The sequence below is a fragment of the Varroa jacobsoni genome, unplaced genomic scaffold (genome assembly GCF_002532875.2).
Source record: "Varroa jacobsoni isolate VJ856 unplaced genomic scaffold, vjacob_1.0 scaffold_237, whole genome shotgun sequence".
NCBI classification, from domain to species: domain Eukaryota; kingdom Metazoa; phylum Arthropoda; class Arachnida; order Mesostigmata; family Varroidae; genus Varroa; species Varroa jacobsoni.
This window is the reverse complement of record NW_019213139.1, coordinates 15,732-27,094: the sequence shown is the minus strand read 5'-3', so window position 1 is coordinate 27,094 and position 11,363 is coordinate 15,732. Positions and strand designations below refer to the sequence as shown.

Sequence of the window (11,363 nt, the reverse complement as noted above, 5' to 3'; positions counted from 1 at the left end):
AGTAATATAAGTCAGACAATTTTATTTTCTAGGTAAATAAAAAAACTGACAACAATGTTCTGAGTTGTCCCGCAGGTGTCTTATGATGCTTAATGTCATAGCGCATTTTTTCTTTCCATTTCATGCTTCTATAACTACTTAATAGGGCTCTGCTCTGTAAGTCTATTGTAATTTTGGCATGCAACGAACAGAATTTCGGCTTCAGTGAAGACTGAAGGAATATGCCAAAGAGAAAAGTGAAGTTGCTACACATTTTTTATCTTTGCCAAGGTCAAAAGCTACAGAAGCGGCCGGGATAGATGGGCCTCATTGGATTTGATTGAAGTACCAATAACTTGAAGATATTTTCTAGATCAACATAAGCCGGAAAAAGTAGGATGTTTTGACTGCTTTGACATTAGACGTGGAAAATTTAGGCTGGACGGGATGAGAGATGAAACAAAGGTTTAACGAACGTGGGCAAGTAAGTATTAAATTAATTTGTTATTATGAGTTCGTTAATGTACAAGGCTTTTGCCTATTTATTCAATTTAAAGTGTATGAGAACAATATCCACGGAGGCAGCTAGTTTTCTTTAAAATGTAACCCTCTCTTAACGCGTTTTCGAATATGGTAGTATAGGCTCTATACCCTTTCTCAGATACAACTAGCTACAATTACGTCAATTGTAAAGTTTTAAATTACGTGATTTTTCTGTCCGAGTAAATCACACGAAAAGTTTAAAAAACGGCTAACAGTTACATGCTCGTATGATTGTTACACCTATACTGTAGGCCTTGGACTCTCCTATTTGCGTTTTTTCTCTCGATAATCTATGGCCAGTAAGATAATGTTAATTATACTGTGTCCATGCCAATGTAGTAGACTCCCTTTAAGATAAAAGACTATGTATTTCTAATCTAACCGAGTTTATAGCGAAATTTGCCTAAATGTGTTTTAGCTCGCAAACCGAAAGACTATACATGCGTTGCCATGGCAACCGTATGTAAGAAATATGCTATCATGCTGATTCAAATTTCGGCTTTAGCAAAAATGAATAATAAGGAAATATAAATATTTTCAAGAAAGATAAAATATCACTATATAGTTATCGACATTAATAGCTGCTTTTATGATTGCCATGCCGTTTTATAGGTATGTTAAAAAAAACCTAGATAAGTTTAGCAAGACATCCCAATTACACTCCTAGTGAGGAAAAGTCCTTGATGCTAAAAGAGGTAACTCTGGAGGATTTGTTGATAAAAAAAAATGATTAAAAAAATGCTACGAATAATTTTAAAAAAAATATCTGACGAATCATTATTCAGTCAGTAACTTGTCTCGCCGACATTTCAGATATAATTTTGATAAGGTGAAGTTATTGTTGATTCGGCTAAATTATGATTTGTTATGAAGCTGCGTTTAAACAACTTCGCTTACTATCAAATGCATATCTTAAGTTTGAGGCTCACATAAACGTTTTTTGCATTTCCGACTGTCTGATGATACAGTTTTCCGTAAGACTGCACGCGACTGCACAAAAACTTAGTAGCACACGTTAAAGAAGTATATTCATCCTTATAAGACAGCTTAGTTACTCATTACCATTGAAGACTTAAGTGTCGATTCGATTTATATGTAGCTATATAGTAACCTTCACTCAGATATTTGAAAAAATGATTTTTTGACGAAGTGCTTTGTTTATAGAGATTCTGGCCACATCTAATGAACATTTTCCCGAACCTTCCATCTAAATTTGGGAAACATCGAACCAAGCAAGAATAAGATAAACTTGTCTAGGTATGAAATCGGCCGTACCCAGGCATACGGTACGTTTCGTATTATTAAAAGGGGACGCCAGTTGCTATTTGAAGCAGTAATACGCATCAGTAATATTACACATGAAAGTCTACACATTTGTATACCTAAGCGACGACTCATCATACGATTGTATTGTTATACGTCAACATGATTTCTTAGGGAACATATGTTAATGCATTCTACTGCTTCACTGGGGACATTAACTGCTCCACTTCCGACTTTATTATCATTTGAAGTACTCAACGTCTCGTTCGGACCTTTCTTTGTACAGGCTGTTATGATCGCCGACCGGCAAAAACAATGCTGTGAGTTTCGTGATAGGATTGAATCACCTAACTGTTGAATAGTAAACATTAGTTGGATGCTAGAAACAACGATGGGCGGCGTGTTGTAGCCATTGTTCGGCGTCCGGATTTGTTTCTATATGAGTTATTGCCCTAATTCCAAAAATGAATTCGATCTAGTGACAGTGAAAACCTCAGGTATGGCTTCAGACTCTTGGATTCCGGATGGTGACTCCGACATAGAGTGAGTTAGATTTCACAAAAAAACCAAAGACAATTATCTTCGCCTTTATACGCTGTAGCCTATTGGGGAAAAAACAGCCGATTTTACTATAGCGTAGGCGTGAGTTAGAGTGGCACTGAATGTAGTGACGACAATAGTGAGGAGTGACTTTGAAGATGCAGGATTTGCGCAGTGGAAAACACGCTGTCGCCCTTAGTATTTAGATTGAACTTGTGAGCACTGCAGTACAAGCGACAATTCTGTTTTATTAATCTAAGATAATATGAATGTGGTCATCTATGATATTGCGTAAGGTTCATCGACGTTTTGGCAAAAACCACTACGCTAACGGTACGTAGAACCAGAAGGCATATTAGTAGCTAAGTAAATGTTTCCAGTTTGCATTCGGCACTGCCGTTAAATATAGCTCCCAGCGGCTAGACTCTAGCTATTAAACGAGCTGGGTCTGCCTGTGGCCCCAAACACCTCCACTATTGTTTCACGGTGTTTCACGATCACGGTGGTTAAAATCAGTAACAAGAAAAAATTCCATTGTGAATGTCGATTTATTTAGCATCAGGTCGTTTTTATATTTGCAATTATTTTTCTGCGTATGTGGTCTCATTTGAGATTTGCAGCGAAGAAATTGCCGATTTGATTCAGAGGAAAACGTCGCCTAACATTTCAAAGGCTGCGATTTCGCGAATAGCTTGCGCCTGCGGTCGCGTTACCGCCGTCTTTCCAAGAATCGTCAACGTGTGCGCTACTCTGATCGAAAGTTGGTACGCGAAATATGTGGCTCTGGATGTCAACCGAGAGCCTCTCATGCACGTCTGTATACAACAGCTTATCTTCTGGGTACAGGACATACACGAAAAATTGGCTCGAAAACAGTTAATGCATTTTGACCTGCAGGACATGTTCATATCAATGTTCGAACTTCAGGACATCTGTTTGTATGACAAGATGAACTACCAAGTGGCTGAACTCTTCGGATCACATATTCAACGGATGTCTGTCAGTAACTATTTCTAATCTGTCAGAAAAGTACGGAAAAGACAAAAATACTGTCTTAATTAATAAGAGGTAGATGTGTCATGCTAATACTGATCAGTGTAATTGTTATTTTTCGGATGTAATAATTCAGATAAATAAACATTTACTGAGAAAAGTTGTTATTGCGACCGTGACGTTGACAGCCATTCTGGACAATAGTACCGATAAAGTAACAAGTTATGCGCTTCAGTACCTAACATGATTATTGAAAGAGAGCTGAATAAATAGGATAGACTACTATGTGCTATGGTGATGAAACTTTTTCAACTGCTACTAAATCATCTTGCACGAATTAGTGGTTGAGTCTCATGAGTTTTATCATGATACTTATACGGTAATTTTTGTCAGTTTTTGTCGGGTAGGATTTATTTTCTGTATTTGATTGTCCCGTTTTCGACTCAATGAAGGTGTTTTTGACTTCACATACTCGACGGTGATTTGCGTAAACAGTTGTACTTCGCTGAAATTGGAGCTCAACTCTCGAAGCTGGCTTGCGTGGAACCGTGTGACTATATCCGTATAGGAGATGAAGCCTTGGGTCGAAGTATCAATAAGACGGACAATATACCCATAGTTTCAATACCCACTGTGGACCAATTAGAGGTACAATAGTTCAATAGGCTGCTAAATACTTATGAAGAGCTTATAATTAATTAAAGGTTGCAATGTCCTGTAAGTGTCTTTTTACAACCTATCACCTAAGGGTTTTAAAGCTGGCGTGGCCCTTATGATAGCAACAGTTTCTCAGGCACAATGGAAAAACAATGCGCGAGCGTTTAAATGCACAGGCTTAGTGAAACCGGCAATTTCTCCGTGAATTTTAAAAATGCTAAAACCATGGCAAAGCAAGAAATTCCCATACTGATTATGACGGATCGCTTTTTGAAAATTTGCCCGGATCTCATTTTCAGACGGAGGGGTTTCTCGGGGCCGGGTCGTTTGGCGTAGTATACAGAGCTCGATATGTGCCAGGTAAGGTGTACCAACTGAGATCAATATAGCTAATTTTGCGGCATTAAGTGCGGCAAGATTACTGGAATAACGTTCCTAGTCGAGCATTGTTATTGTGTATTGCAGCAAATATGAGATGTACGGTGAAAATTGTGCCTGTAGAGTGTTTCAAGGCCACTGAACACGTCATCGCAGACCGACTTGTCGCATCAATAATCGATCATCCGTGTCTGATTACGATATACGCAATATTCAGCGTGGAAAATGCGTCCGTTTGTATCACGGAGTTCTTCAAAGGATCAGATCTGCAAAGAGGTTAGTATCCGTTATTGTTATTGTCGTGATTCGAACTACAGCTTGGCAAAGTGACAGCTGCGTGCAGTGATTCTCTGCTTTTTAAGGCGTTGGAAGATTATAATATTATATTATAATATATAACTGTAGTTATTATATATATTGTTATATAATAGTAATAATTATTCTATAATACTATAATAACAATAATATAATAATAACAGTTATACATAAAAAATTCCTGAGCTAGGGAAGTATTGCAGACTAATCCAATAAAAGTGCAGGCTCATTTTTCAAATGCTTGACTCCCTCCTCAGTCCCCTCCTGTGCACTTAATGCTGCAAGTGAAATTCAAACGCCGCCCTTTCATTTTTTGGCACCCGTCTCAAACGGTAAAGACATCTGTGCGGTGTGCAAGGATAACTTCTGTATAAAAGGAAGCTTTTGCACACCAATGTTTAGCAGTGTTAAAAGCTGGTTTGAGATGTCTCAAATGGCTGGGAATGAACTTTGCTGTGGACGACCACCCCAGTTCGACCCAGCTGAAAGACAGTGTGTAAATTGCAGAGGAAAAAAATTAGTTGTTTACGGTTAATAGTTGTCAATGAGCTATGCACAAAAAGTAACACTGGCTACCTTACGCACTGACCGAAGATAACATAAACGATTATCCCTATTTCACAACATCCCGTCGTACATCATTACGACCGACTAATAGAACGGGCACGGATGGTTCAATGAAAAAAGACAGACTTATCGCTAACAGTGGGTGCTATTTGGGAGACACGTTTAGCAGGGTATATTTTACTGGCCATTTAAGAGGTTATTATGTTTTAACTGAATGATTCTTCCGTAACACAAGGGTTTCCTAGGCTGCTAAAGTTGATGTTAGCTGGGCAGATGATACTGCATAAATATATATAGTATATCAAAATCCCTTATTCTATTTGTGTGTCTAATGTGTCTTTCAAATGGAGGTAGTGGTCGAATCTACGCGAAACTTGCATGTGGAAGAGTGTCGTCTAGTATTTGCACAAATGGTAGCCGGTTTAATTCATATGCATTACAATGGCATTATGCATCGTGATATTAAGGGAAGTAATACCCTCGTGTCGCCGGACGGACGCATAAAGCTAATTGACTTCGATACCAACAAGGTACCGCTTGTCCTCAGTATTTTGCTCATGGCGTTGTAGCATTAGCAAGTCATGTGTAGTTTTACAGGATTTGTAAATGCTCGGCGTAGGTTGGACATATCGTTAGTGCGTGCAATAACTAAAAGCAGATTCTGGAAATTGTGCAGCCACTTATGCTCAGTGCACTCTAGAATATAATTGCATCAAATTATATCTGACCTTCTGAGCTTGAGGTAGTATTGTATTGAACCAATAATTTACTAATAGGCTCACGAGTGCCAATTACGCCAGGAGATGTGAGCAGCGAGACCCAGAATATGAAGTGACCAACTCTACTTCCTTTAATATATTACATTGACGATCGGCTTAGAAGCATAGTATGAAGGGATTAATTTCCGGGAAGTTTTTCCAGCGAAAAACGTATGCATGAAAGCTTTTTTGGCTCAAATTTAGGAGATCTATCGAGTCGGAGGCGATTACTCCTTGGAGAGTTGTGAAATCAGTGCTAGTCCCTTGAAAATGGTAACAGCTGAGTGATAACACTACCAGTAAAAAATGTGGAGTTCGTCCTGAATGTCACCGTTTTCGAGACAAATTGAAAATACTGGGCAAGTAGTCGTCACGTCTAGTAATGAGCAGAGGAAGGTAATTGCAGGTTATCAGAAGGTGCTCTATTTCTATCTATAAGGTAAAAAAAAGCCCAAGATGTGCTTGACATATATGTTGTCTATACGTCTTTGAGTGATTTAGATCTGTTTGGCGCATTACCCAGCACGTAAGATACCGTTGTTCTTTAAACGAACGGCTGCCGAGATGAATGACAAAGAGAAAGCAGGCACGTTGCCGTATATGGCCCCTGAGGTCATTCGTTGGAAAGCCTATGGCCGAGCTATGGATTGGTGGTCAATGGGGATTACACTTTATAAGCTATTAATCGGTCGAGTTCCGTTCCATGCGAACAATACGGTCAAGCTTCGACAGGCGATTTGTATCAATGACGTTGTGTTTCCTGAGTTTAAGCCGGCACGCGCTGGGCGCGTCCGTCCTGCTATTGACATTGTACGGCAATTGCTCAAAAAGAAGCCAACAGAACGACTTGGATCGGGATTACAGGGATACGAGGTGGGATGTGATGCTGTATAGTTCGGTGTGCTCATAATTTGTTATTGCATTTTCAACGCTAGTTTTAACAATGTTATGAGATGCATGTAATAAATGCATCCTTGTTGGATGCTTAACACTGTAAATGATCATCTAATCTTTGCCTGACCGATGCAAAACGAGAGCAATTCCTATAATTTTTGTTAGATAGTAGATCCATGACAGAGCCTAAACTTCAGCGCCAGATATCTTACAATCACCTCGTCCTTCTACTAATTTGATCTGCTCAATACTGATGAAAACAGGACAATTGCATAATACTGGTTCACTAAAGAAAATGACGGCGTTCTCTGCAGTTAGCGCAATCTACTGCACTTAATTTTGTGTCAGTTTGATTTTTCAGTTGAATGGAATATGTCCATTCACGTTCAAAAACGCTTTATATGCTTGCAGGAATTACTTCATCACCCCTTCCTATCGTGTGTAAACCTAGAAGAAGCATTTTACACGCCTAAAGAAGAATTGAAAGAAACATTTGCGGACTTGTCTGTAATGGAAACAGTGACAGAGCCGCCCGATTACGTTCGAGGTGGGGGTCCATACCTTCTAGAAGAGGCCGTGGAACGGTTATTTCAGAGGCATCTTAAACACACAATGAGCGAACCCCCTAAGAAGCAAACAGCTTATGTATACTCTGAAAAAGAAGCTACTATGCCTAAAGGAGATAAGATTCGAGAAGCTTTAGCTACGAAAAAAGTCCAGGCAATTGACGCGACTGTTCAAAATAAAACTACCGTTCCAGGTATCATGCGTTCACGTTCGACCATAGTTAGAGGCGGGCGTCCAAAATGTATTCAAAAAGGAAGAAAAAAAAAGGATAGAGGAGGAAAAGTTAATGTAAACAAAGACAAAATCCATTCTGGAAAGGCTGCCCCTCAGAACAAGAATAACGAACCCGCAAAAAAAAAACATCTAATAAAAATCTCTGAACTAAAAGGTAGCGTGAACGAATCTATATTTCTAAGCATACTGTTAATGGTTGAACCAAAAATAGTCATTCGCTAGTGAGAAGTAGCGCTAGTCAAATTGTACAAATACTACCGTGTTACAAAGAGGCTTGCACATACGTATAGTATATATAGTCAGCAATCAGCCCGATGAATAGTACACGGTATTACATATTACGTACAAAATATCGTTACTTATGCGTTTATTAATAGATTTGGTGGGCCGAGCGACACCCCTGCACACTTTTATGTCAAACCGGATGCGAGAAATCTGCAGCAAGAAGGCAGCTCCCGAACTCATACGTTATGGAAAACTAATTCGAAAAATTACATGCAACGCTCCTAACCAGGTATTAGAGTTCAACAGGACAAGCTTTCTCGAGCAGCTGGAAGCGGAACGTCTCGATATTGTGCTACTTCGTACGCAGATCGGTCCTCTAGGATTCCGCCTGAAGGCTACAGCAAGTGAATCCGGCCAGGCTTTTTACGTAGTCACCCGAATTGATGATTCCGCAACTGTACGTATGAGGCACTCTTTGATTTTATTTTAAAACCTATAGTTTATGAGGAACTTCATCTTATCAACGGTCTTTATCGTTACATCTAGGCTAACGTAAAAAAGTCAGGACAGGCGCATTATTATCAAATTCTATTTCATTGACGCACAACTCTAAAAATAAACTAACATTTTTGTTGCTGTATTTCCCTAAATATACGGTTATGCAGTTGTGGTCTTGTCATTTATAATTAGTTGTTATAATATGTATATACAAATGTAGAAAGTTTTTTACGTTTGTTTTACATGTAGTAGAAGGTAAAAAAAAAGGTTGATGTACCACCATAAAAGATATAACCCTCATAATACTGTACCGCAGTGAGTCTTTTATAAAAAAAGAAAAAATATTATAGATATCTTCACTAAATAAATACATTTCTTGGAAAAACGGCGTTCTCATTCGCTTGCATGGCGGTCCTATTTAAGCCGGGACTTTTGACATTCAAGGAGTCCGGTTTAATTTCGAAAAAATAAGTTGGCTATATACAGCATGAGTGTTATCGCATGCCACATGTGGATCATATAAACATTAGATTTAATTTTTACCACGCCAGGTTTAATAAGGGCTAATATCACAAATTCCTTTTACTTAACTAGGAATTATAAATCTCAAAAGGAAAACCAGAAAGTAACATTTAGATTGACTTAAGCTTTTGCTGAAATATCGTTAAACATGCATTTTCCAGTTAACCTAATAAAAGGATTTGAGCAGAAGTTTCTCTACTGAAATCTCAACTTCTCTAACAATCTGTTGCTCTACGCTTCATGGCGCGTGCATCCAAAACTATCCTTTAACAGAAATTTGGCTTATTGGAGGGCGATATCGTGCTTGCTGTAAACGGTATGACCATTATCGACCAGACGCCTTCGGCCGTAGCGACAATGCTGGCAAATATTCAGCAAAGGCCTGTACCTGATGAAACCATTTTTACCGTACTTGCCTCAGGTGCCTTCAGGTTATTCCAGAGCTGGATTAACTTCCGGATGATACTCAACTATTTCAAGAAAATCAGTGTTAACATTCCGTCTAGAAAAAATTTGTAGGTGACTTTGGGCCTTTTTTTAGATTAAACGCACACGTACCTTATTAGGGATATGCCTGGCTTTCCTTGCAAGCTTGAATGGTTAAAATAGAATATGTTGTTAAATAACCGATAATAATAGCCGTGAAACACTTAATAACAACATTACTTAAGATTTTTATTTGGATTTACTCAATTCAATTCAATGGAGCAATTGATTTCCTCGTAAAGCTTTTTGCCAAGTCGTTATTTAGTTGTGGTAAAGGGCTCCTGTCACTCGTTTTGGTATAACTAAAACGACAACCACTAACGTTTTTTGGGGGGTGAAGTGCTGGCGGTGGGCCATGTAGCCCGCTGGTCACCTTGGAGCGGTCGTATTTTGACAGCAAGCACGAATGCTTTGTCCCGGTGCACCTCCTACTGGAAACAGGTGCACCCTGGGCTTCAAAGGCGGGAGTATATTCCGGCGATATCCTACTAACGGTTAATGGACTTCCCACAAAGGATTTTACGAATGAAACATTACACCAGTGAGTACAATGTTTTTATCGTTATTTCTTTTGAGAATCCAATGACCCACGTAAAAATATAATGAAAATGTTTAAATACCTAGAATTAATCAGTCTAAGGTGTAGATGTTTTGCCAGCCCATGCTTAACATAATTAAAAAGCTTGCTAGAATTCTGTATAACGAGCCAAAAGGAGACATCGCTTCCTAAAAACGCACATATGAAAATAGAGGAAAATAAAATAAGAAAATAATAGAAACGAAAAAAATCTTATAGAACCGATTTGGCAACACTCTGTTGCAGTTTGTGTACTTTAAATCCTAACATATATGTCGTCATGGTGTTCTACCGTTATTATCAAACGCTGATAAAGCTCACTAAACGAGTGGGGCATTTCTCGAGTCCTTGGCATTGTCCCTATATCTTGTTTGAGGCGCAAGCGACCTATAATGGATCGGCTACTGCGAATATACGACGCAGACAGTGGCGCAGACGTACTGCATGAAGACCCAATCATTAGGCCTGTCGTTTACTACGGCACGCACCGTCAGAACGTCGAGCGTCAACGACGAAGTCGTCACGAAGGAAGTGAGCCTGTGCATTCACCATCTCTTGACGATAATAATGACAATTTACCTGAGAGGAGCAAAGCATGTGAGAGAAGTGAAGTGCAAGATTCCTCAGCAAGTGAAGCTGGTTCAAACCGAACCGATGCACTATCAGCTCAGTACCCAACGAAACAGACCAACAGGTATGTTCCCCGACAAGAACCGAAAGGTCACTGGCTGCCAGCACGTAACAACCCCAAACGGCAATGAAATTAGTGGACGTAAACCAAAGCGCCGGGAGGATGATTAATCTGGATGCGAATCCAGTGGAAATGTCGCAGGAGATGCCCGACAGACCGCTAGGCAGCGACGAAAGTATAGTTGTCTATGTATGTGGTACTATGGGTCGCCTTTCGAAGTTCGATTTATGAAATGACAAATCGGTAAGGTGGCCGTATCCATTGCTAATAAAGCGATAATAGGTGAAAAAACCTGCGAACTCGCTAGTCAACGCGGGTCTTCTGTAGAGTTCTTCTTCTCCATAAAACCCTAGCTAATACCTTCGTACGTACTTCAATGTGGCGACGTGACAGCTTATTCGAATGTCGGTTGACTGCTGTTGACTGCTGTTGAAACATAGTTTAATCAGTGTGTGTGTGTCTGTGAGTGCGTGTACGCACCCACGTACACGCGCACATAGACGCACTCATACTCACACGCTCACACGCACACGCGCACACTCGCACACTCACTCGCGTACACTCGCACATTCATACACGCACACTCACTCGCACATTCATAGACGTACACACACGCTCGCGCACACACACACACACGCTCGCGCAGAGACACACACGCTCGCGCACAGACACACAC

At 39.8% G+C, this 11,363-nt stretch overlaps 1 protein-coding gene and 1 long non-coding RNA gene across 14 annotated transcripts in view; one reads left to right on the top strand and one right to left on the bottom strand.

The window, feature by feature from the left end:
• Window positions 1-11,363, bottom strand: part of LOC111273929 (uncharacterized) — a 36,533-nt gene that overhangs the window by 21,106 nt on the left and 4,064 nt on the right. The window contains exon 4 of one of the 8 annotated variants that reach the window (XR_015310153.1): window positions 4,532-4,619. The exons of the other annotated variants lie outside the window; for them this stretch is intronic. This is a non-coding gene — a long non-coding RNA (uncharacterized LOC111273929). Of the gene's footprint in view, window positions 1-4,531; window positions 4,620-11,363 lie in introns of those variants that run through there. 8 annotated transcript variants of the gene reach the window in all.
• Window positions 1,249-10,978, top strand: LOC111273924 (uncharacterized). 6 transcript variants are annotated; one of them, XM_086967461.1, is made up of 13 exons: window positions 2,115-2,328; window positions 2,946-3,324; window positions 3,814-3,966; window positions 4,275-4,335; window positions 4,441-4,629; window positions 5,590-5,765; window positions 6,495-6,866; window positions 7,299-7,434; window positions 7,648-7,842; window positions 8,066-8,370; window positions 9,207-9,448; window positions 9,760-9,960; window positions 10,313-10,978. In XM_086967461.1, exons 1-13 carry the CDS (start codon window positions 2,225-2,227, stop codon window positions 10,755-10,757), a joined length of 2,958 nt encoding a protein of 985 aa, XP_086823587.1. In that variant the 5' UTR covers window positions 2,115-2,224; the 3' UTR covers window positions 10,758-10,978. The 6 variants fall into 6 exon arrangements, with proteins under 6 accessions (XP_086823586.1, XP_086823587.1, XP_022711690.2 ...); XM_086967460.1 differs by lacking the exon at window positions 2,115-2,328 and adding an exon at window positions 1,249-2,105 and having other exon boundaries at window positions 7,299-7,842; XM_022855955.2 differs by lacking the exon at window positions 7,648-7,842 and having other exon boundaries at window positions 7,299-7,647.

Excerpts from the sequence above, each read along its gene's own strand:
- LOC111273924 (XM_086967459.1), top strand. The coding sequence starts at position 2,225 with ATGAGTTATTGCCCTAATTCCAAAAATGAATTCGATCTAGTGACAGTG. Across the intron at positions 6,867-7,298 it reads CGGGATTACAGGGATACGAG|GAATTACTTCATCACCCCTT; the intron begins GTGGGATGTGAT and ends ATATGCTTGCAG. Across the intron at positions 9,449-9,759 it reads ATTCCGTCTAGAAAAAATTT|TGCTGGCGGTGGGCCATGTA; the intron begins GTAGGTGACTTT and ends TGGGGGGTGAAG.